This window comes from Musca autumnalis, unplaced genomic scaffold, assembly GCF_047663935.1.
Source record: "Musca autumnalis isolate F117 unplaced genomic scaffold, ASM4766393v1 scaffold_3, whole genome shotgun sequence".
Classification (NCBI taxonomy): domain Eukaryota; kingdom Metazoa; phylum Arthropoda; class Insecta; order Diptera; family Muscidae; genus Musca; species Musca autumnalis.
Genome location: NW_027411866.1, coordinates 46,405,164 through 46,432,937, shown reverse-complemented (window position 1 = coordinate 46,432,937; position 27,774 = coordinate 46,405,164). Strand labels below are relative to the sequence as shown.

The 27,774-nt window shown below is 34.7% G+C and overlaps 1 protein-coding gene across 17 annotated transcripts in view; it reads right to left on the bottom strand.

Annotated features, from left to right (window-relative positions):
* LOC141397778 (uncharacterized protein CG43867) overlaps positions 1 to 27,774 on the bottom strand; it is a 664,656-nt gene that overhangs the window by 23,919 nt on the left and 612,963 nt on the right. For all 17 annotated transcript variants that reach the window (XM_073974478.1, XM_073974482.1, XM_073974481.1 and 14 more), the window contains 2 exons: positions 5,017 to 6,231; positions 149 to 386 (listed from right to left, as the gene is read on the bottom strand). In XM_073974478.1, coding sequence (XP_073830579.1) covers positions 149 to 386; positions 5,017 to 6,231 — 1,453 coding nt within the window. The remainder of the gene's footprint in view (positions 1 to 148; positions 387 to 5,016; positions 6,232 to 27,774) is intronic.

Here is a 27,774-nt window from a genome sequence, read left to right as displayed (position 1 = left end):
CATTAACTACGCAGGCAAGTTTTATTTTATAAAGAAAAAAAAAAACAAAAATAACTCATAACTTGGAAAAAAATAGAAGTTATACTCTAGAAAACTTTGGAAAGAGATATACAATTAATTGGGGTTGGGGGTTTTTAATACTACAAACCTCGAGCTTTAGTATTTTTAGGACTCTCAGAACCACTACGTTTTGCAGGGCTTAGCGATGAAGAAGTTTTACAACTTTTCGATGGACTGGAAGCACTACCGGAAGTTGATGTTTCCGTATTGTCGGTACTCGATGAATTATGTGAATTGTGTGTTAGCATTACGGCATGATCTTCCCCATCACTGGAATCATCCGATGAATCGCCAGTAAATGGCATGGAACGTATTTGAGAAGCGCGCTGTAAATAAGAAATGAAAAAATTTTTAAATAAAAGTATGAGTTTGTGGGTTCTCATTATTCTAATAACGATATTTAAAATCCCATTCAAGATTCCGATTGTGTAGTAAAATATTTTGCCTTTCTTGGTGTTAAAACTCTAGGTTATCATAATTTATTTAACCTTTCAAACACATACGTGCTTTTCATTCGCCCCTCTTTTATTTCACAGCATACATTTAGGCTTTATCCTAATATCACGTATAAGGTTAACTGAAGCACCTAAACTTTAAAAATCTTTTAATTTTATGGCCAATATAATAAAACTTTCACCACCCATCACTTAACATTACCCATCATCTTAAACTTTCAAAAGTTACAATGACTTTTAAACTTTATTAAAATTCTGAAATGTAGCATACCTATAGGAGGCGGCAGCGGATGTAATAAAAAGTCCACTTGCCTTTATTGTTAAGTTTATTAACACAACTTAAGCATACTTATGACCAACTAACTCAATAGAAACTTCATCACGTTTTGGCATTTGAACAATAATTTCAACAATACCGGAAATGATGCGATGGGATAATTCATTTGAATTACACAAAATGTTAAAAGGGCCTACGGCGAGGGGTCAGCAACAAAAAAAGGAATAAAAAAGTTTTTCATAAGAAAAATGAAGAAATTGGAAAATTGAAGGCAAATGGAATGGTGTGGACAAAAGAAAAATACTTTTTACAAAATATTATTTGTTTGGGTCAACAGAATGTATACAAACACAACAAAATTTACATTTTTTTAAATGAGGCTCGAAATTATTTCCACAAAGGAAACTTTCATGAATTTCATGGTGTTATTTTGCATAATTTTCAGGGACATGCCATATTTTTAGAGGAACAAATTAATAAAGTGAAAAAAGTTTTTTGCTGATGTGGTATAAAGATGAATCATACACAACAGATAAAACGTTGCATATTTTTAGGAGTATTTGATATTCTTAGGATATTTAACGCACATAATTGGCCGGTTTAAATATGAGAAGGTATATATATATATATATATATATATATATATATATATATATATATATATATATATATATATTGTGCTAGAAAATAACAAAAAAAGCTAAAGTTGCTCCTCTCTTTAAACAAAAATGGGTTAACCCACTTCATGAGGATTTATTTGACGTTTGCGATATGGAATTGACATTTGAAACCCAAACCCACTGGGTTAATCCGGTTAAGTGTACCGGAGTATTACCAATCATATACGAATGTGAGTAAGTAATGAAACCAAAACCGCGGAAACGCTTGGTTTTAGGATCCTTCATTACACCAAAATCTGCAATGTTATCTCATTTTCCGAAATGCCTTCTCTTCAATAGGATCGTTATTTTTGAATGTAGAAGCTTGAAATGCATGTAAGAGCATGTATTAAATTCAATCAAAAAACGAATTTTAATTTTTTTTGGGTATTTATGGCGACGATATTTTTGACATAAATACGATTTATTTGACATAAATCGAAATAATGCACGTAATCATCGTATAAATGTCTACACCAAATTTAAAGTTTGTTTTTGAGTTTGCCGTTTTTAAAGTCGCCGAAAAGAAACTTTTCGTCTCTAATGCTTCGAGAAAATTGTATCATGTTCCTCTCAATATAGTCTATCTCGATAATCCTGTCTTATCTGCTGTCGAACTCAGCAAATAAGAAAAGAAACGATTGAGAGAAGGCTGCCTGACACGAAAAGTTTGCCGGGAAGCTTTACCATACAATAAGGCCGAAAGTTTAAATTAAACTGCAAAACAGTTGTATCCAGCCATATGAACCTAAGGAAAACTCTCGATGTTGAAGTGGTGAGAACAAAATTCTATGAAGATGCCGCAGAAGAACCTTTCGTTTCTAAAAAAAACTGAGAATAACTCCTCTCAAAGAGTATTTCTGAATATTTTAAGTTACTGCACCGAAAGCCCTCGTCTGATCTGTCCGATCAACAGGACAGTAAAGGAAACGAAGAGAGCTACAAATGACAGTATGGAGCCGCCATAATATTTTCTAAAATATAATATTTTCTAAAATCATGAAATTAGGTATGTTCGATAACCCAAAAGTTTGTACAAACTTTTGCAAAATGCTGTTCGATAGCAACTTGTTCAGTAAACGAGAAATGAGAAGTAGGTGCAAGTACTTTAAGCTATCGAACAGACTCATTATCGCTTAGTATTAATTTCCACTGTTTATTTTGTTATTGTTTTTGTTGTAATCCCTCCCATATTTGTTTTGATCATTCAGTTTTAGCTAAAATTTTTCTCCTATATTGTGACGTCATTCATTTTTACCCATTCTACACTCCGGATTTTATTACCTCTGTCCCATTTATTTTTTACATTCATCCGTCTGTTTGTATATGTATATTTGTGAATCTACTGTCATTATGCCTGACGATTCTAGAACATCCTAGATTAAGTATTCTAGAACAGTCTATGCATCAGAAAGCGGACATAAATACGGGAGAATAGCAGGTAGCTGATCCAGTTGTAAGTCTGCCGCGATGTTAGTGAGAAAGTAGAGTAAAGCTGTGTGCTTAGTAAAGTCTTGTGCGAATAAGTGATGTAACGTTAATAAAACATTGTAGAATCGAAGTCTAAACGAAGCCGAGTATTTTTGGTACAAACCGTGTCGGAGAATAAAACAACACAACATCTATATGGAATTAAGTTAAACCCAATTCCGTAACAAAATTTATATTCTTTAGTATGGCAAGTACAAGGATTAGCAGAAGCGAGAAAGTATCAGAAAATGCCAACGATTTTAAGTCATTGAACAAAAAAATCGAGTTTTTGCGAGACCAGAAAATCTTGGCAAAGTTAAAAAATGGTATGGGGACTAAAGCATTTATATAATGTTGATGTTTGGGAATTTCTGAGCTGCAAAACCATATTCTGAACGTAAATTCCCGGTGATTTTTGTCACTCTCACCTTTAAGTTGAAACGGAAGAGAGACAAAACTTACGATGAGTTTACATTCAGAATAAGACTGATGCAAAATAAATGAGTGAGAATATTGTGGCAGGTATATTGCATAGTTTTAGGGTCATTAATGTATTAATTTTTCAGAAACATATTGTTACGGAATTAGGTTTAACTAATCTCCGTGTAGACATTGTTTTATTCCCCGATAGGATTTGTACCAAATAAAACAAGGTTCGTTTTAGATTACGGTTCCATAATGCTTTATTACTCTTATTTCCAACCGACTTTAATTACTAAGCACGCAGCTTTCCTTTACTTCTGTAATCGTATGATCATTTTGACGTCTCAAACTGAATACCTAAAAATTCCCTTGTATTTATAGCCCAATAGCTTCTCGTTGCCGATTCCTCTAGAACATCTGGCAACATCTAGAGATCAACCGTGCAACAAACACACATACGTACACACACACAAACGGGCTAGAGGGCGACCAATGCAATAGACATTGACGTCACAAGTATCAGAAACAAACATGAAAGGGTACAACAAAAACAATAACAAATTAAGCGATAATTGCATGACTGTAGCAAAACAAACGTGAATAAATGTACATCAATAACATGAAATGTAAGAACTAGAATGATTGAGACAATTCTATTCATTACTAGGCGTTTACACCAGACAGTTTGTCTTCAAATACAACTCTGATTTACTAACACATACATACATTTGTCCATGGTACAATAATTCTTAGGTAGGCCACAGCTAACAGCTGATTACAATTTTTTTTTTGTTATGGCTTAATCTGTCAAAACCGTGCTGACATGCAGAGTTGATATTTATTATTGATCAAAAAATTCAACTCTGTTTTGTTTTCATTTCAACATTTCGTTCGTTCTTCTTCTTTGTTTACTCATCCGTTATCATTCATCAAAACAATTTTGACGTTTTAAGCCATAGCGACAGGGTTGTACTTTTTTGGCGATTCTCATACCTGGCCTACCTATGAATTATTGTACCATGCATTTGTCGTTTGTCTCCCAGCTGTCCATCATTTTTTCACAGACAGTCGTGTCGACAAATTTTTGACATTTTTGTGAAAAAGAAGTGAGATGCTAATTCAAATGTGCTGAAAACAAAAGAATATGTATAAAAACAAAATATGTGAACGGAAAACGAAAAGGAATCGATGATTTTCATTCATAATTTTACAACTGTTTTTGAAGTTGCCTGGACGCCTACGTCACACAGGCAAGTTTTGGGTTTTTGACAATCAATACATGAACTCAACTGTCCTGTCATTTGTAAACGCAGGGTAATGCCTGATTTAGACTATGCTGGATTTAGCAAATCCAGTGGATTTAAGCTGTCATTTTCATACAACATATGTCAAATAAAGCCAGATAATTGCTAAATCCAGCGTAGTCTAAATGAACTTTTAGTTGTTGTTGTAAAAATATTTAAACAAAGTAACTGTTCAATAAAAATGTACGTTAATGTTCAAATTAACGGAAATTCAACTGAATCAACTTAAAACTATCATTTACATTCGTAGCAATATTTTAATGCTGCACGCGACAAAAATGTCATTGGTTTAAGCTTCGAAATGATTTTGTACTAATTTTTTTCAAAGTGAAAGTCTTTAAAACATTATAAATTTCTTCAAAACTTACCCCTTTAACAGTAGCATATACGGGCACCGATATATCACAGAATCCACCACTGGCTGTTTGCTGTTGTCTCGTTGGCATTTGAGGTGTTCCCGGTGTTATGACACCGCCATCATTCAGCGAAGCAGGTGTATGGCGACCATGCCCAACATTATTTAAGGTATTCGAATGACTATTAACACCACTGGCTGATTCTTGGATATCTGGTGGTGGTGGCTGTGAATGACTGCTGGTGGCACCAACGCCACCGCTGCCATTCTCTGTACTACTAGCACCAGCCAAACCATCGTTGGCCACTTGATAAATTTTCGCTTCCCACGATGGAAAACGATGCAACGGTGGTGTTGGTGGCCTCGGCACCCCACCGATTTCACTTGTTGTCGTTGTGGTGCTTGTACCACCGCTGGCCATTAAAGCGGGATTATTTTTCATCCATGCTGGCATTTTTTCACATGATGGTGTATAAATTTCTGCATAATCATGGGCCGTATCTGTATCGGAACTATCGGGACGGCCATTTTTCACAGCCCCACCACTGGCGGCGGAAGATTGTTTTGATATGCTAGCTAAGGGGGCGAGTGTAAGGCCATCTACGGCCGCCACTAGATTACGTTCCAACTCCGTTGGCTCCATTGAAAGGTTGCGACGATGCTGGTGATGTGGATATGAGGCAGTTAGGGGACGATTTATAATCTCTTGGGTATCTAAACTTTCGCTGCGACGACGATTCTCCTTCGAGGCGGCAAACTCTTGGACATCTAAACTTAAACTATTTCGAACGGGTCCTATGACACTATGACGATTCGATTGATTGGCTATGTAATTTTTTAGCAGTTCCAATTGTTGATTGCACTTTTGATTTTGCTCACGCAATAGCTCATTTTGTTCCTCGAGATCTCGCAGTTTATTGTTGACCCACTCTTTGATTTTTGCCGCTTTCGCTTCGATTTGTCGGGCGTCCTGTAGTCGTAATTGACGTTGTTCTTCTACTTGAATTTCTAGTGAAGTTATGACTTTTTCGGCTTCAGGATGGGCTGGAAGACTTGTGGATTGTTGTTGTTGACTGGCAGTTACTGGTGATGTATTGGCTGGAGTTTGAGGTTGCTGTTGTTGAGCTTGTTGCTGTTGAAGGCCTTGTTGTTGATTGGTTGAATTTGTGGTGTTGGCTGTGGTTGGTGGTTTAGGCCATTCACTCAACCTTTGTTCCATAGCCCGCACCTGCAAAACAAAGGAGGAAAGAAAGAGAAAAAGCGTTAGTGAAATGAACCATAACAAAAATAAAAATTCTTACAGTTAAAGTTTCTAAACTTTTCGTAACGAATTCCCAGACATGAACATGTAATTTCTAAAAATATTCAACCACTCCTCCTATCTGGCGTGGAAAAGTTCTTTGCATTTGGCATTTCCGTTTCCTCTTTTGCCAGTTTCCTTCCATTTTCTACGGAAATACATTAACCATTTGTACTTAGAAAGCAGACTGCCATTGAAAATTAAGTTCTTATGTGATTTTCCACACTTGGCATTCTAAGGACTTTTTGTGTGTTTCCATTGCATACTTTAAAGGGATTTTACAAAAGTAATTAAACAATTCGCGTGTCTCCTTACAACGGTGATGGTGGTCGTGTCGTCTATGTGCACATTTCGTGATTTTATGCAGCGTGCAATTTTCAACTCATAAAATATGTTTGCACCACGGAACAACGAAAACTTTCCATCTGTTCTGTTGTTAAAGTAAACTCCCTTAGATATGTAAAACCCGGGGATGTTAGCTATTGGAAAAAATCGTTTTCTTATGTAGGATGAACATGAAAATGCCGAGATAATGTACCACCCTGGTATCCATAATTATTATGTTATCCTTAGACATCCGGAAAGTTTGTTAAGTAAAATGCGGGAAAGTATAAAGATAACCAAAATGTTAATGGCTTCGTCTTCTTCGCCTTCTTCTTGTTTCATGGCAGATTCTCATTTGTGAATAACAATGTGAAAATCAACCGGAACAATGAAGGAACAAAAACAACGTTTCAACAATTATGAATCCCCACACGTAATGTGGATAACACAAAGTATAACACACTTAAGACTCCTCCTGTTGGAAATCATAAACACCAAGAGGTAAGCGTTGCTGAAAAGTATTAAGGCGAAAAAGTTTTGAATTTATGGCTGCTAAGTGCATGCAGCATGAAATTCTAGGGGAATTGTAGAGTGTGCAAGTTATGCAAATGTTCCGCTGCCTACCTTGAATAAGAAAATGGGACGTAAGGATATTAATCCGTTCCTATTGGTGTCACAAAAACTAATATTTGGTTAATTCCCAGCAAAATGTTCGATGCCAAAGATGACATTCAATCATGGGTGCAAGTGATCTAGCATGTCATCTTTTTAGCATCTTCATCGATGAATTTTATATGAGCGTGGACCCCAAAAGATGACGTTCTTTTCTAGATCCTAAGCCTGTCATTTTAACCAATGCGTTGACATGTCATTTCCACCAATGCTTTGGCATGTCATTTCCACCAATGATTTGACATGTCATTTTCACCAATGCTTTGACAAGTCATTTTCACCCATGCTTTGACATGTCATTTTAACCAATGCTTTGGTACGTCATTTTCACCAACCCCTTGGCATGAAATTTTCATGTCTTGTTTGGAAAATGGAAATACTGTATTGAAATATGGTTTTCATGAAAAACAAAACTCTTTATTAATTCAAACGAATTCATGAAATAGCAACAATTAATTTATCAGTAGTGCGATTCTGTAACTTTTATTAATAACGAACCGACATCGGTAGTTAACAAAAATATTCGGTTGAGTTAACGAATGTGCTATTCTGTAACTTTATGTTAACGATTGTAGAAATCGTTAGCACATACCGACGAATATCGATGGAAAGACAAATTGTCAAATATTATATTTTGATATTTATTAATGTATTTTTGAATTAAAAATATTGTTTCTCCGCAAATACAGGCAAAAAACGCGTAAGGGAGGAAGAAAGGTTCGCTTTTTGAAGAAAAGCGCCTAACATAAGTATCTGCAAGTATTTCAACAATGCGTAACACAAGTCCACTTTCAACTTCTAAAGCGTCAAGTGTGTATGTATGTATGTACTGCTAGGAGGTAAATAAATCTCATAGATTTTCGTGGTTTTATTCCAGGATATGAATAAACGTGTCATTCGCATCCACGTATTAGCTCGGCAAGGCATTATAAGTTTGAAGTGGGCAGGACAGTGTAAACAGAATCATTGGTCAAAAGGTCACTTTGAAGTTATTTGTATTTTTATGAATGTACAGATAAATAAATTTTTAACACCGCAATAAAACGAAGAGTTATTTTTGCCATATGAATATATAGCTCCGAAATTTGAGATGACTTAAACCCCTACAATGATGTACGTGGATCCACGTTACCGTCATTTGAGTTTATATATTCACATATTCAATACACGCCCACATCAAATGAAATTTCTCATAGCGTAGTGTATAAAAAGTTCGGAAATCCGAACATACACGACATTTTTAGCATTCTGATTATTAGTGATGCTGAGTTTAAATCTATAATATTACCACAGAACAAAGTAGGTTGTAGGAACACCATACACGTTTTGGCCTCGTAGAAAAATAGTGTTAAGGGCATTGGTATAGGCCTTGAGTTCTTTTGAAGATTTAGCTAACGGTGTTCCTCTTTAATAATAAGGAAAGGGTAGCATGTGACAGCTTCGTCACTGTTGCGCATTCGTCAGAGCCGATTTAATTGATGCTACATGTAGATCCTCCAAGGGAAAGTTATGAGTTAATCGAAGATCTACCACTTCCTCTTTGGTGATCTTTATGCATCTTCAATAAAATCGGCGCCGGCGAAAGCACAACAGTGACGAAGCTTCCCCCTGTTATCCTACATAGTTAACCCTTATGTAAATGCCTTAAGAAGATTTTTCTCAATAAGGCGGAATTTACCTTGTGTACCGTCTTTATTGACATAGCATATGTTCATATAAAACGCCGTTGTTAAAAGAATTCAGCAAAATATTGCAATAATGTACTGTCGTTAAGACTTAACAACTACTTTTTTTTGGTTGTTAACTTAACAATAATTGTCGGTAATTAACGATAAAATTTACCGACAAAAATTGTTAAAATTGGTATACAGAATAGCACTTACCGAAAATTATCGTTAACTACCGACATTCGTCGTTAATTCTGTCGTTAAGGAGTTACAGAATCGCACTACAGTTTAGTTTTTCAAAAGTTTACATCCAAAATTGCAATGTAATCACCACCGCTGCAACGCAAAAGATTACTTCCTCCGTTCTCCGCAACTGATATTCTTTCATCTTACAAAAGGTTTTTTCAATTATCTTCCCATCACCAGTTCAGATTTCAACATGGACTCCAAATGCACTCCTTTAAGTATTTTTATTTCGTAAATTACTTTTATTTTATAATTTTGTTATTTTATAACAACATTTTGGTAATTTATACTCTTTTGTTTAGTGACGGAAATATGTAGGGATCTACAACCCGGCTTGCTTTAGGGATTTCTAAGAACAAAATGTAACGAACGGGGAGGAGAGACTTTTTATGGAAAATACCATTTATGCTTAATTAATTTAATTTTAATTGTTTCTTTCCAAAAGTAGTTTCTTCTTTATTTTCAGATTCTTGTTCCTTTTCGTTTCGGATTTTTTTCAAATTCCAAGAAGCGAGATTTGATTGATTCCATTCTATGTCAGATTTAGAACAGACAAGGGAACTTTTAAAATAGCAATGTGTGCAGTCCGATTCTATTTTTAGCTCGATAGTTGGGACTTCATATAATACCAATTGTTTAGAAGTTTTAGTTGTTTGATATGCAGGAAATGTAAGACAACATCACGGCGACAGTTCTAACAACTTTGGTCGGTTCCAGAAACTGCAAGAATCTACTTATTTTTACTACGATAACAATTTTTCCTTTATGTTATCGGAAAAAATAGTAAAAATTAGTAGATTTTTGCAGTACTGGAACATACCAAAATGAAAATAAACAGGTGTGTAAATAAAAACACAAACATCATCTCTACCCAGCAAAATGTTCGATGACAGATCATCCCAGAAAAATTAAATGGAAGTGATTCCATGTGAAATCATGATTTCACTGGTTCTTTTGCATGAGTGCGAAAGGAGTCGTGAAAGATCCCATCTTTTTCATCGAATTTTCATGAGTGCAACTGAAGTCGTGAAAGGTCCGATCTTATTCATCGAATTTTCATGAGTGCAATCGAAGTCATGAAAGATCCGATCTTTTTCATCGAATTTTCATGAGTGCAATTGAAGTCGTGAAAGATCCGATCTTTGTCACAATATTATCATGAGTTCAAATAAATTGATAAGTAACCGCACAATAAATTATCAAATACTCATATACCCGAATAATTGTGTACTTGCAAAAGTAATTGTTAAAATGAAAATAAAAGTCAGATGAAAGTGGTCGATAGTGGCAAAATTTATATATTTTAATTAAAAATACAATGTAAATTGATATAAAACAAAAGAAAAATATATTTTGTGTTTGGAAACCTGTTTCGTTTTGTGGATATTAAAAAGAAGTATGAAAAAGACCCGGTCTATAAACCACGAGCTTCCCCAGCCGACCAACACCGATATAGTAAAACATATCGAGCTGCAATTATTGGGTTGGTTGGGCCATGTTAACAGGATGGATAAAGATGCCACCGGCATATGAATACGTGCCATTTGACGTTATGCGACCCGAGGGAACAAAACTCCAATGGAAAGATCACGATATCACAAGCATGGCATGCAAAGTGAGAGAAGCAAAGTAGGAGATCGGTAAAATAAGTATAAAAGAGACCATAACGTGGTAACTATTACAGGATAAGCTTTTTCTTTTGAAATAAAATAACAGAATTCAAATTTATACTAGATTTCCCAAACGATGAGCTTGGTTCAGAGATTGACACATAATTTATCGAATAATGGAAAAACGGAACCCCCAAGTTGAAAGAAGTATCTTGCAGCCATCGGAAGAGATAAATATGAACTTGCAGATTAATATAATATATAATTTTGAAAATTACATACAAAATAAAGAAAAATAACATCTGGCGATACAAATCATCTGCGCATTGTATTCTTATTAATTCAACAAATTACATAATTGTATTGCGAATTTTATTTCTGATTGGCAAAACTCCGGATCCAAAGCATTGGTGCAAGAAGCCATGACGATGAACTGGTGCAAGAAGCCATGACAATGAACTGGTGCAAGAAGCCATGACAATGAACCGGTGCAAGATGCTATGACAATGAACTGGTGCAAGATGCTATGATAATGAACTGGTGCAAGATGCCGTGACAATGAACTGGTGCAAAATGCCATGACAATGAACTGGTGCAAAATGCCGTGACAATGAACTGGTGCAAAATGCCGTGACAATGAACTGGTGCAAAATGTCATGACAATGAACTGGTGCAAAATGCCATGACAATGAACAGGTGAAATCAGGTGTCACTCCCTTGTAAATTTCATCGGTGATTCACCTAAATTTGCACCTATGACAAGTCACTTGCACCTATGATTCAACTCATGATCTGTCATCGAACATTTTGCTGGGATGAGTTGAATCATAGGTGCAAGTTACTTGTCATAGGTGCAAATTTAGGTGAATCACCGATGAAATTTACAAGGGAGTGACACCTGATTTCACCTGTTCATTGTCATGGCATTTTGCACCAGTTCATTGTCATGACATTTTGCACCAGTTCATTGTCACGGCATTTTGCACCAGTTCATTGTCATGACATTTTGCACCAGTTCATTGTCACGGCATCTTGCACCAGTTCATTGTCATAGCATCTTGCACCGGTTCATTGTCATGGCTTCTTGCACCAGTTCATTGTCATGGCTTCTTGCACCAGTTCATCGTCATGGCTTCTTGCACCAGTTCATTGTCATGGCTTCTTGCACCAGTTCATCGTCATGGCTTCTTGCACCAGTTCATCGTCATGGCTTCTTGCACCAATGCTTTGGATCCGGATTTTTGCCAATCAGAAATAAAATTCGCAATACAATAATGTAATTTGTTGAATTAATAAGAATACAATGCGCAGATGATTTGTATCGCCAGATGTTATTTTTCTTTATTTTGTATGTAATTTTCAAAATTATATATTATATTAATCTGCAATATCATATTTATCTCTTCCGATGGCTGCAAGATACTTCTTTCAACTTGGGGGTTCCGTTTTTCCAATATTCGATAAATTATGTGTCAATCTCTGAACCAAGCTCATCGTTTGGAAAATCTAGTATAAATTTGAATTCTGTTATTTTATTTCAAAAGAAAAAGCTTATCCTGTAATAGTTACCACGTTATGGTCTCTTTTATACTTATTTTACCGATCTCCTACTTTGCTTCTCTCACTTTGCATGCCATGCTTGTGATATCGTGATCTTTCCATTGGAGTTTTGTTCCCTCGAGTCGCATAACGTCAAATGGCTCGTATTCATATGCCGGTGGCATCTTTATCCATCCTGTTAACATGGCCCAACCAACCCAATAATTGCAGCTCGATATGTTTTACTATATCGGTGTTGGTCGGCTGGGGAAGCTCGTGGTTTATAGACCGGGTCTTTTTCATACTTCTTTTTAATATCCACAAAACGAAACAGGTTTCCAAACACAAAATATATTTTTCTTTTGTTTTATATCAATTTACATTGTATTTTTAATTAAAATATATAAATTTTGCCACTATCGACCACTTTCATCTGACTTTTATTTTCATTTTAACAATTACTTTTGCAAGTACATAATTATTCGGGTATATGAGTATTTGATAATTTATTGTGCGGTTACTTATCAATTTATTTGAACTCATGATAATATTGTGACAAAGATCGGATCTTTCACGACTTCAATTGCACTCATGAAAATTCGATGACAAAAATCGGATCTTTCATGACTTCGATTGCACTCATGAAAATTCGATGAAAAAGATCGGACCTTTCACGACTTCAATTACTTACTTACTTACTTAGCTGGCCTTTTACAGAACATTTGTTCCATAAGCCGAACTAAGAAAAAATCTCCAATCCTCTCTGTTTGCTGCTGTATTTTCCCAATCTGGGATATGTAGCTTTGTGATATCTCGTTTCACTTGTTCGCTCCAACGAAGCTTTGGCCTTCCAGATCTGCGAGAACCTCCATGCGGCCCGTATTTATACGCCTTTTTAGCGGGTTCATCATCACTCATTCTTATAACATGGCCTAGCCATCGCAATCGTTGTATCTCGATTCGTTCAACTATATTGATGTCATTGTATAGTTGATACAGCTCGATGTTCATACGACGCCGATATTCGCCGTCAACACAGATTGGCCCGTAGATCTTTCGAAGAATTTTTCTCTCAAACACACAAAGCACTGCCTTATCTGCTTGAGCAAGTACCCATGCTTCGGAACCATACATTAGCACGGGTAGTATCAGTGTTTTGTACAGTGTTATTTTTGTTTGACGAGAGGTGGCTTTATTCCTAAACTGCTTACTCAGCCCAAAGTAGCATCTGTTAGCCAACAATATTCTTCTTCGTATTTCACAACTGATGTTATTTGTTGTGTTTATGGCGGTGCCGAGGTAGACGAAGTCCTTTACTACCTCAAAATTATAGGTACCAACATTCACAGATGGTGCGGTGTTTATGGACATATTACGCGTCGATACCATCAACTTGGTTTTTACGCCGTTTACTGCCAGACCAACTTTAGCAGATTCTCTTTCGACTTTTGCAAAGGTGTCAGTTACTTCCTTTACCGATCGACCCATGATGTCAATGTCGTCGGCATAAGCCAGTAACATGTGGCTGTTCGTGTATATCGTTCCATTTCTTTTGACCTTCGCGTCTCGTATGACCTTTTCCAGCAGGATGTTGAATAGATCACACGACAGGCCGTCTCCTTGTCTGAAACCTCTTTTGGTAGTAAACTCTTCGGAGAGGTTCTTTCCAATTTTAACTGAGGATCTCGTCTCAGTTAGTGTCATTCTACAAAGTCGAATGAGCTTTGCAGGAATACCAAAATCAGACATGGCTTGGAACACCTTTGAACGTATAGGGCTGTCGAATGCTGCTTTATAATCGACGAAAAGATGGAAGGTGTCTTTTCCAGGATTTGTCTCAAGGTAAATATCTGGTCAATGGTGGATTTGCCAGGTCTAAAGCCGCACTGATAGGGTCCAATAATTTCATTGACCATAGGCTTTAGTCTCTCACACAATATGCCAGATACTATCTTATATGCAATAGGGAGCAGACTTATGCCCCTATAATTGGAGCACACAGTCTTATCACCCTTCTTGTGGACTGGACATAGGATGCTCACGTTCCAATCGTCGGGTACGCGTTCTTCCTGCCAGATGGTGCTAACTAGCGGTTTTGAACAGTTCGGCTGGTAGGCCATCTGCTCCTGCCGCCTTATTATTCTTCAGCCGGTTTATTGCTGTCCTTACCTCATCTTGGCTGGGCGGTATACATTCAATACCATCATCTGGGATTGGATCTGTGGTATCTTCGCCGTCTTCACTGCTATCGGATACCAACAGTTTGGAAAAATGTTCTTTCCATATCCTGAGCACACTATCTGTATCAGTTACCAAATTACCTTGTTGATCTCTACAGGAGGATATTCCTGTACCAAAGCCATCAGTTTGATGCTTCACTCTTTGGTAGAATTTTCGGACTTCGTTCTGTCTCCTGTACATCTCCATTTGTTCACACTCCCTCTTTTCCATTTCTCTCTTTTTCCTGCGGAAAAGACGTTTCTCCTCTCTCCTTTTCTCCCGATACCTCTCTCGTGCGCTACGCGTTGCTACTGATTGTAAAGTAGCCCTATATGCCGCATTTTTTTCTTCGGTAGCAGCACGGCACTCCTGGTCATACCACGGATTCTTTGGTGGAGGTCTCTGGTATCCAAGTACTGATTTTGCGGCTGTTTGCATGGAGTGGGCAATATTTTGCCATTGTGCTGATATGTTATCGGGACAAGAAGCGCTATCATTAAGCAATTGGGTCAGTTGAGTGGAATATGCTGTGGCTATCTGTTGTGTTTGCAGCTTGGCGATGTCCAACTTTCGACTTCAATTGCACTCATGAAAATTCGATGAAAAAGATGGGATCTTTCACGACTCCTTTCGCACTCATGCAAAAGAACCAGTGAAATCATGATTTCACATGGAATCACTTCCATTTAATTTTGCTGGGTATTGGATCGATGGAATGGATACAAATGCTGATGAAAAGATCGGATCTTTCACGACTTCCTTTGCATTGGTTCAAATCCTAATGAAAAGATCGGATCTTTCACGACTTCCTTTGAACCAATGCAAAAGATGACATGAAATCACGTCATCGCAAAGAACCCCTTCCGCCAAATTTTGCTGGGTTTCCATTTAAGATCTTCCAAGGAGTGTAAACAATTTATGAAATATATCGTTGGCTCCTTCACAAAACGGATAATGTTACCTTTTTCATTGCCGAACTCTATTGATGACTAAAAGCTACCCAGCAAAATGTTCGATGCAAAAGATGACATTCAATCATGGGTGCAAGTGATCTAGCATGTCATCTTTTTAGCATCTTCATCGATGAATTTTATATGAGCGTGGACCCCAAAAGATGACGTTCTTTTCTGGATCCTAAGCATGTCATTTTAACCAATGCGTTGACATGTCATTTCCACCAATGCTTTGGCATGTCATTTCCACCAATGATTTGACATGTCATTTTCACCAATGCTTTGACACGTCATTTTCACCCATGCTTTGAAATGTCATTTTAACCAATGCTTTGGCATGTCATTTTCACCAACCCCTTGGCATGAAATTTTCACGTCTTGTTTGGAAAATGGAAATGCTGTATTGAAATATGGTTTTCATGAAAAACAAAACTCTTTATTAATTCAAACGAATTCATGAAATAGCTACAATTAATTTATCAGTTTAGTTTTTCAAAAGTTTACATCCAAAATTGCAATGTAATCACCACCGCTGCAACGCAAAAGATTACTTCCTCCGTTCTCCGCAACTGATATTCTTTCATCTTACAAAAGGTTTTTTCAATTATCTTCCCATCACCAGTTCAGATTTCAACATGGACTCCAAATGCACTCCTTTAAGTATTTTTATTTCGTAAATTACTTTTATTTTATAATTTTGTTATTTTATAACAACATTTTGGTAATTTATACTCTTTTGTTTAGTGACGGAAATATGTAGGGATCTACAACCCGGCTTGCTTTAGGGATCTCTAAGAACAAAATGTAACGAACGGGGAGGAGAGACTTTTTATGGAAAATACCATTTATGCTTAATTAATTTATTTTTAGTTGTTTCTTTTCAAAAGTAGTTTCTTCTTTATTTTCAGATTCTTGTTCCTTTTCGTTTCGGACTTTTTTTCAAATTCCAAGAAGCGAGATTTGATTGATTTCATTCTATGTCAGATTTAGAACAGACACAAGGGAACTTTTAAAATAGCAATGTGTGCAGTCCGATTCTATTTTTACCTCGATGGTTGGGACTTCATATAATACCAATTGTTTAGAAGTTTTAGTTGTTTGATATGCAGGAAATGTGAGACAACATCACGACGACAGTTCTAACAACTTTGGTCTGTTCCAGAAACTGCAAGAATCTACTTATTTTTACTACGATAACAATTTTTCCTTTATGTTATCGGAAAAAATAGTAAAAATTAGTAGATTTTTGCAGTACTGGAACATACCAAAATGAAAATAAACAGGTCTGTAAATAAAAACACAAACATCATCTCTATTGGATCGATGGAATGGGTACAAATGCTGATGAAAAGATCGGATCTTTCACGACTTCCTTTGCATTGGTTCAAATCCTAATGAAAAGATCGGATCTTTCACGACTTCCTTTGAACCAATGCAAAAGATGACATGAAATCACGTCATCGCAAAGAACCCCTTCCGTCAAATTTTGCTGGGTAGTTTATACAATAGCCTTTTACATTGATAAAGTTCATTATCTCGATTTGCTTGACGTCAAATTTATGAAAAAAAACAACTGACAAACAAATCAAGATAGAACCATTATCACTATAATAAACGCTATTATAAACGTACTTTTAGACGAATACTAAAGAAGAGTAATATCTTTATTAGTCAACGGTGGCGTATAAGTTGTGACAAAGTGTATACGTCACATAGTTTATAGCTGTAAAATTTTTTTCTCACACAAAAGTTGTTTGAAATAGTTCGGGAACGGAAAAATGGAACAAATGTCAAAGTCGGCGTATCAGCCAATCAGACGCCGGCAACTATGTTACTATTTTTTATTCGCCCAAATTTGTCGAGTAAAAATTTTTTAAAGAGAGTACCATTCAGCTCCATTTTTGTTCAAAGAGAAGTGAACATTTTACAACTTTTTTGCGTTCGGGAATGGTTTTTCGGGTAAAATGTGTAAAAGTCTTAAAAATTGTAAAAACTTTTTAGTTCTGGAACAAAGCTTATGTATACCCATATCACTTTGATGCATTACAAAATGTACTAAATTAAGATTTGTAAAAAGTGACAGGCGTTATGTATAAAACTGACGATGTAGAAGCCCCATTACACGCAGTGCTGCAGAAGTCTATTTAATTTCCCAGCAAAATTTGAAGGAAGGGGTTCTATGCGATGACGTGATTTCATGGCACATTTTGCATTGGTTCAAAGCAAGTCGTGAAAGATCCGATCTTTTCATCAGCATTTGAATCATTTGTACAGATCACTAGAAACAAACAAGTCGATTTGTACATCCCTACATGTAGCGACATCAAAACAAAAGAGTATACATTTCCAAAATTTTTGTTATAAAATTACAAAATTACAAATTAACCCCCAGTTTATGTATTTCGAAACGAAAATGTGTGCGCATGAAAGACACCCAAACTTTAGTTTTTGAAATATTATTTCATTTGCTTTTGCTTCAAAACAAAAAACAAATTTGAAATACACACTCAAATTTGGTAGTTTTTCTTCCGAATTCGTTTTCTTATCGACATACATAAACAGGCCCTTAATGTAGGTTCACGAACTAGAAATTCTTAAAGGAGTGCTATTGGAGTCCATGTCGAAATCTGAACTGGTGATGAGAAGATAATAGAAAAGCTTTTGTAAGATGAAACAAAATCAGTGGCTGAGAGTGGTCGAAGTAAACTCTGTTGCGGTGCAGCAGCGTGATAAAATTGAAATTTTGGGTGCAAACTTTATGCTGATAAATTAGTTCTAGTTATTTCATGAATTAGTTTGAATTAATAAAGAGTTTGGTTTGTCATGAAAATCTTATATCAATACAGAATTTTCCATTTTCCAAACAAGACATGAAAATGCCATGCCAAAGGGTAGGTGAAAATGACATGTCAAAGCATTGGTCAAAATGACATGCTTAGGATCCGACAATGAATATCATCTTAAGATCCGAATATGAAAGTCATCTTATGGTGGTCACGCTCATATAAAATTCATGAGTGAACATGCTGAAAAGATGACATGCAAGATCACTTGCACCCATGATTCAATAGCATCCCTGGCATCGAAGATTTTGCTGGGTTTGATCTAACCATACCGTAAAGCGATCCGCTGTTATTCCAAAAGTAACAAAATCAATCTTATAATTTTTAGGTAAAATACAACAAATAGATAAAGGCATTTAACGGGACTAACCCCCAGTTATTGTAACTAATTTTTGTTCGTTCGTCTATATTCGTAATAATTTAGGCATCCATAGCTCTTCCCCCAGATGACATACATACCTAATTTTTCGTAGACGCGTTCCATATTTAGTAAAGAGTTCCTCATATAAAAATCAGCGTTCTACATTTGCGCGAGTAGATCCATCTACAAAATTTGACAATTCGTGTGAGAAGAAAAAAAATTACAAAAACGCAACAAAACTAAGTCCTAATCAGACAATAACTGCCTCTTCAGCCTAAACTACAAGGGAACAAAAGCAGGTCTCGCAGCATCACTCTGTGATATTTCGTTTCTGACATTCTAAGAATCCATGCGGTTTTATGATTGATATGTTATTTGCTCTATAAATTTCGAGAAAGCGTTCCGGCCTTTGTTGATTCTATGGAAATTTTCACATCCATCGTGAATGCTTCATCTAATTCTATGCCTGGCTCTTGGGCCAAATAAAGATTAGATCAACTAAGGCTTTTTTTATCTAAGATTACATAAAATCTTAATTATAAAGTGATTCGACAAAAAAGCTTCCGCACAAAAAACTTTTAAATTTTTATTTTTTCCGAACTTTTGACAATTTTTGAAGTCACTGTATGCAGATATTACATAACCAAAACGACATAACCATTTGTTTCTCACTGTTTTATCATCGTATTATTTTATATATAATTTTATATTATATAACTTTATTTCATATGTCATAAAAATTAAAAGTGGTTTGTGTAGGACCTTTTTCAATATTTTAAATGCCATAAAAGTTATTTTAGTCATTAACAGGCAAAAGGTCATTCTTTCGTGCAACAGGAAATAATTCTTGGAGAATAAATATTTTTAATTTCATAGTATTTAAAAAAAATCAAAGTGGTTGCGTGATTTTGAAATTTTAAGGTTGCCAAGTGATATTTCCTGTAATATAAAAATTGAGTTGATTGCCCGCCATTTTATCTTTTGACAAATCAATGATATTTGAGATGTAAGCAATTGTCATCATGAACATATTATTTTGTATTACAAACTATAACACTCAAACATTTGCCCCATTTTCTCACAATAACGTTATATCATACTTTCGCACCCCTCTAAAATACTAACAATTTATTCATGTTTATTCATTGGCCAAAGAGAAATCAATTAAGTTAAGACAAAGGGGCTAGAGATTCTTTGATTTGTACTAGGAACAACTTGATACCGAAACTTCTGCTGGGAGTGGGAACAACGTTGATTTGTGTGTGGGGGAAGAAAATAAATTACAATGTGACTTAACTTCCCCGACCATTTATGACACTCTTATTGGGAACAAACATAATTTCATTTGATACTTTTCACTATCTGTAGTTATTTATTTAATTTCTCAAATATGGTTATATTGTGATTGTTGTTGTTTTTCGCCGAAAAAAAGAAAGAAAATTTAGAACTTCCCCTTTATTTTAAAGGCTTCTGCAGTTGTTTTGTGCAGACTTTGCTGTGTAAGCATCCGCAACAAATAAATTATTTTGAGTGTATCTGACTTAAATACATATATGTACTGGTATACATGAGCACAGTGTTCAGAAAATTCCTCTTTTATAAGAGGATGGGGAAAAATATTGCTGAAGTTAATCCACCAAAATTGCTTTAGATAACCAGCAACTACAAGAAAGCAACGTTGGGCGCCATTTCTGATTTTAAAAAGTAACTGCAAAGTCTCCGAGAAGTAGTTCTCGTAAAAATGTCTTATCATTTTGCAAGCACTGTGCCAATATCTTTGGAGGGGAGTCTGACAGATGTGCTATGGAAAGCCTTATCAATGTGTTTGTTTATATTTACATCACTCCGTCACCCTTACCACCACCACAACCACGACATTTAAACGTCATTGTTTGCCTTTGTGGCTGCTGCTGCTGCTGCTCATGTTGCCGATATTAATGGCACGCGTTCTGTCATTTTCAATGTTCAACATAATAAAAGTCTCAAGTGTTTTTGGGGCAGTGCGTGTGTCATTACAATTCATACTTCTTAAAGATTTCTGTTTCTTATTGTTTTTTTTTCTTTCTTTATGTTTTTCGAACTTCATATTTACTTCAATCCATTATGTTAGATTTCAAAGAACAGAAATAACAACAAATATGGAAGGAGGAAAATAAATGGTGTGGAATACACTCTGCATTGTGGTAAGAACCCCTTCCACCCCTTGAACGATACAAAAAATGTTTGTTTCATATTTAGAAGTTTAGTCTAGAGAAACGAACCTAAAATGCTACTAAAATTGTAAAAAGAAGTAAGTTCATATATTATTTAGGGAAATTACCCCTGGGGTCCCAAAACTATTTACTCCCACGAAAAAGTGGATTTTTCTACTTGGCAAATAAATAAACTAAACCAAAAACTTAACATTTCAGAAGATTTATTGTGGCTTTTAGCTTAAAAATTGATTACAATTTGTGCTAAGCCAAGGGGTATGCCCATAATAAATAACACCACATTTATACAGTGTATACTTTCAGGAGGGTTAGTAATAAAACAAATGTTACAAGTCAGGCAGGTGTATGTAGGTGGCATTATAACATATTATAGAGGCAAATAAATCAACTTAAAGGTTAAATTTCAATTTGATATATTGAGGGATGTTGTTTATGCAAAAGTAAAGCATACTTCTAGGAAAATGTTATAAATAAAAAATAAATCCCAAAATATAAAATGAGTAACATGGAAGTAAATTGTAAACGATTTGATTTGATTTTCACGAACATCCCAAAAAGGAAGAGGGGAGACTTATTTTCATATGTGCAGTCCGTTTCTATTTTAGCCTTCAATATAGGAGTCCTCTTTCTTATCGCTATATGCTATCGGCGTATCGAACATAATACGACACGTATGATGTTGTGTTGCCAATGTTTCAAAGGCGCGACTATGTGTATGCAATGCGGATATACTAAGCATTGCTTGAAGGAAGTCACACTCAATATATCCTACTAGTAACAAAAAAGAAATCTCTTAGCTTAAGGCCTCAGTAGTAAGAGCTATCATATTTGTAATTGCTACTTATAAATATAATTACTAATAAATAAAGATAAATCGTGATCTAAAGCGTATTTTTGCAAACATTAAATTTTATTTAAATAGCAAAGAAAGTCTCTGCAATAATTTTGGGGTTTTGAACTACACTATGCCGCACTTTGTCATAATCATCCTACACATTTCCCCACATTTTGTCAAAACCGCCATAATCACCCTATACAATTTTAGCATGCCATGCCAAATATTTAAGCAAAAATTCATAGCATACTTTTTGGTATAACCATTTACATATTACTTCCATACACACCATTTATTTAATGGCATCTCATCATGAAATTGCATATTTACAAAACGCCAGAGAACAAATCACTTTACTCATGACTTAATTTTAAGTTCATAACACAAACCCGACCACATAATCTTTTAATAGCATAAAAGAATTTTAATACAATATCCAAATTATATACTGCCTACATATGTACATACATATGTATATAGAGAGATTGTAGAAATGAAGAAAAGTATGGAAATAATTTTCATGTCGTGTTTGTTTTAAGTAATTATACTTTGGACAGGAAATAAAAAATACTTAAAGTTATGTAGTTAATTAAGGTTAGCAATTACAATAAAGTAGTGTTCTGATCTAAGATGGCTTAGGGAGGGATCATCTAGAATTTGTATAATGTACAGACAATCTAGAGTAACAACAAAGTTTCCCACTGAGCTACAGACAATATTGAAACCCAAAAATACCTTAAGACAGTCAATATTATTGTTTATTTAATTTTTTTAATATTATAAGCATAAATATTTTTCTACATTGTGACGCCCCTTCCACTTTGTCTCGTATTTATTACCTCTGCCGCATTTGTTGCTCACATTCATGATCAGAGATTCCAACCATAATTATCTATTGCATACTGTAGGGGTGTCATTGTGTGAGTGCATGCTTTTTCAATGGATTGAATTGTGTATATGAAGAGAGAAACGTTCAATGAGCGCACGTGTGCGCTCTCTTGTGCAACCCTGGAATGGATTGTCATTTCTATTGACCATTGTAGAACATCCTAGATTGAGGATGCCAGTATAAATATGGAAGAGTAGCAGTTGGGTGAGTGAGTTGTAAATCAGACCGCGAATTAAAACCGTCAGTTAGCACATAAGGCAGTTAGAAGTAAAGTGTAAGTTACAGTGCTGCTCAAAACATTTGCAACTGAAATGACTAGTTCATATTTTACATAGTTCTGAGTTAGTTTGTGGATTTGAAATGCGAATATTTTTGTACGTTGATTATTTATTGGTTCCCTTTTAAAGATTTAAAAAATTATTTAAAAAAATTGAAATTGTTTTACAAAAATGTACAAAACACAGCTTGAGCTCATTTTTGGTTCTGTTCAAAACATTTGCAACTGAGAAAATTTGATTCAAAATCTGAAGAAATTATTTTTGTTTTATTTATTATATGGATACATCGTAAGGGGAACCAGTTAACTAAATAAATTAGCATATCCTTTGGAATCCTGTGCTCTAGGGATAATTGTTAAATACCAAGGTTTTATTCGATATTCAATAGTCTAGAGTCCAGATTAGAGTCCCGGAACCTCCTACATGAATTTAGATTACTTACGCTGATCGGGTCCGATAAGAGCTTCAACATATTTGCAAAAATTACTAGTTTTACGTTGTTATATACGCATTTAGTGGCGGCATTATGCCAAAGCATCCTGTTATACGACACTTCTGATGTGTACCTGGTGCGATTTCGACATAATATCTCTCTGGTTAATCATTGAGTCTAATAAATATCTCGACCTCATGCCTCCAGTACCATTTCTAACCATAAAAATACCTCCAGGTTAATATAAAACACATTCTACGTTTTGAGTCAACTTTTACGTATAAGGAGACAAATTCTATTATCTTTCGACCAGGTGATCAACTAAATTTTTTGCCTATTTTGGTATACCGGTATCCTTGGTATGTATCGGAGGGGTTTGTATAGATTTGTCGGTGTCAAGTCTTATTTTAACATCTGTTGATGACCTCTGAGAAATCTGCTCAATAATTCGTACAATTATTTGATCATCCCCTGCAGGAGATGTTGTTGTCCTTACACCTCCTTCCCATCTTATGGCGATTTAAGAACTTTTTACGCGGTATCCAGCACTGTGTTAGATATTGTGATGTTCCTATGTTTATTTTTGGACTTCGTTGAATCCACAATTTTCCAAAATTACCATTGTAGCAGAGCTTTGATATAAATTTCTGGTATAAATTTTCTTAAAAAATTAGACATGTCTTGTTTTCGGCATATTTGTCTGTCAAAAGTAAACATAGGTGGGATAAAATGTACTCCTAATGAAAGCTTTTTGTCCCCTTCTTCTGATTAAAAACTATCTGATGCCAATCAATACGAAAAACTCGTCAAAAATGAAATAATAGATATTCGACTTGAAAATGTTTTGATCAGGGTAAACCATGTGTTTCTCCGATATTTCGCACATTTTTGCAACATATGTGTTCATAACTGAATAATCATTTTTAAATCTTGAAAATAGGCCAATAAAGAATCAAATAACAAAAAACAAATATATTTCAGAACTCAAAATGTCCCTAAAAATAAATTGAATGTGATATTGGCATCTGAGTTGCAAATGTTTTGAGCAGGACTGTAGTTAACGTTAATAATGCATTGTAAAATCGTAATCTAAAGAACCGTCATTTTATTTGGTATAAATCGTATAGGCGATTAAAACAACGTCTACTCGGGGTTAAGTTAAACCTAATTGCGTAACAATATGTATCTATGTGTAAAGGGATCTATATACAAAAGCCAGTCATATCGCGAAATGTCTGATATGTCGGAGAGAAAGCGAAGGTAAGTATATAATTATCGACCTAAACCATCTTGGTTATACTGAGATTACTAGAGACTCCTAATGGAACAGCATCTGTTTAATATCCCGTTTATATTTTAAACATTAAATTTACCCAAAAGTTTGCCTCACCTTTCACCTAACGAGCATAATTTTTTTTCCTTTACATTTTTAACCTTTACTGCATTGGTTAACCTCATGGCTAAGCCAAATTGTTTCGTTTTTTATTTGTTTCTATTCCTTGTTTTTTTTTTTTTTGATAATATTCTTAAAAGTGGTTAACCTATAAAATGTTTCTGCAAATTTTTATGGTCTGGTGAAGTTTTTATTTTCCAAAGGTTTTTTTCGAAAACAGGGTCACTTTAATAAATTATGCCCGGCCAACAACTCTGGATGATGGTGGTGTTGAAAACGATTCTAAATTAACTTGAAGTTGGTATGCCTTGATTTTTGTTTCTTCACTCTCAAATTTATAGCCTACATCTAGGTGTTGTATTGAATTCAAATGCATGGCATACATTTAGGATGAAAACAGATTTATAGGCTCAAAGTTTTTGTTAGATTGCTTTGTGTAAAATACTAAATTAACTTGGTGGATGTTGAAAGTTTATTATACTGAATTTTGTAGTTTTGGGTTTTGCAATAAAAAGTTTTCAATACCATTACTTTTTAACTGATATGGAGAGCTATAAATAATTTCCATTTCATTTTTATAGACGTAACATAACCCAGAGAAATGAAAAACGCTTATCACCAACTTTCAACAATTTGCATTAAATACCTTTAAACGTTATGAGATTTCCTTGTTCTTTATTGGTACTTTTATCTTTTGTCTATCATGGAAAATTTAATATTTCTGATCACATACAATTTGTTTGATTTCCTTTCTTCAATGTACCGGCAGTTGCCATGAAAACGCTGGCCTCAGCTGCTTTTCTCAGCAATAAAAGTAATAAACATTAAATAGATTTTTGTAGCTAACAGCGGTATTTGGGATTTAAGCATCAGTAGGATAAGAATACAAAGGCAATAAGAACACTCTTCGCTAAAAAAACATATACCATTGGGCACCAGGTGAGTAGGGTAAAATTATTTAAAATATTTTTTAAATCTTAAAATAGATATTTCGAGGCTTACGTATTTTTTTTTATAAAATTTTCAATATGTTTAAGAAATTTGTTTCGTTTTTTTTTTGCCCCCATGGGTTAATATTAAGGAAGATTATCCTTTTTATTAAAAGCTTACGCACATGAAAATATTTTTTTGCTTTTTATGAGAAATTCAACATAAACACAATACAATCAATGCCCCAAGTATAACTTTTTGCCAAAAAGAGACAAAAAGGAATGAGGAAGGAGTAAAGAAGACATACAATAAACTCAACCTTTTATTGAGGAAAGCAACACCTACAACGAAACATGGTTATGGGGTGGTTATAAATATGACCATAATACCATACCGATAAAGTTGTATCAAATGGATTTGCCAAAAAAATGCCAACGATATCTAAAAGTATTAACACTTTGTTATTCCCCAAAATTTATGAGCAATTTATAGCCTGTGAGCAAACTGATAAAACCAAAATAAATTGGCAAAATGATATGGACTTTAATAAAAAATATTAAATATTGGCATTAAGGAGTCATTGATTTGGGAAAATATACATATAATTTTTCTACATAATTTTTATTTTAACTTATGCCTTAGAGTAGACTTTGATTTCTTTCAAGTTATTCCAACATTAATGGCCTGTTTCAGTAAGACGATTCGAATACGAATTTGTTCGAACTACTACTAAACTTCTGTTTTTTGAATAATATTTGAATTGTTTTTATTTTCAATCAAGCAAACATTCCCTACAACAACAGGAGTTTGGTAGTAATTCGAACGAATTTGAATTCGAATCGTCTTAGAGAAACAGGCCATAAATATCAATGAAGAATGATTATTGGCCTGTTTCACTAAAACGATTCGAATACAAATTCTTTCGAACTACTACCAAACTTCTGTTTTTTTAAAAATATTTGAATTGCTTTTATTTTGGATCAAGCAAACATTTCCTACAACAACATGAGTTTGGTACTAGTTCGAACGAATTTGAGAAACAGGCCATATATATCATGTTTTAGTAGACGTTGAAAAGTCAAGCCTGTTAATAAAAAATATAAACAATTCTAAAATCTTCTTCTCTATTCATAATCTCTTGACTTCAACAGCTCTATGGTATAAAAACCAAATATAATCCATTTTAATTTATGCAACTGCATGGCCAGCATATTTTCAATACATAAAATTTCCATATGCTCTGCGCTAAAGTTTATTTATTATGGAAATTTTGCTACATCATAAAAAACTCATAAAAATGTTGGTTTACTCGCCCCTCTTATAAAAAAAAAAACCAAAATGGAAAAGAACAAGAACAAAATACATAAGCACTTATTCCAGCATTTAAGGAATCCCAAAAACTTCCACTGCACACTCAAAGTACGTGCTTTTGCATGAATTTTGGATTGGCGTTTTGGTGTTGTTTTGTTGCTTTAATATACACATTCTTCTTTTTCATGGAAATCCCCAATGCAGTCGAAAATAAACGCATAACCTCATTTCATTCAAAATTTATCATTTATCAGCGGTGAATTATTCTCTGATTTTTTTTTTGTGTGTACTGAGATTGACTGTATTTGTGAATGAATTGCATCGTATGTATGGAGTTGTGTGGTTTGACGTTATTTTTTTTTTGTTCGTAAATTAACATAATTTATGTTTATCAATGTTTTATGTTTTTAGTTTTGGTTTGAATGGTCTATGAATGATACAAAAAATAGCAGAGATATTATCTGAAATGAACAATACAATTTATGGCAGGAATATATCATAAAATATGACAGTGAACATTATTTGTGGTCTGGTCAGGATTTGTTCGGAAACAGAATGATATTTATTTTCGATTAATTCAAGGAGATTATCATGGATTTTAAATTAAATTTTTTTGCACAAATTTGATTTTTTGTGTGTTTTGAATGCAATAATCTTTCAGTAATGAAGAGGAGATATAAGTGACCATTTCTTCCTGCTGCTGCAAATTCAATCAGCCAAATCATGAATATTCCCGAGGAATTCAATTCCCACG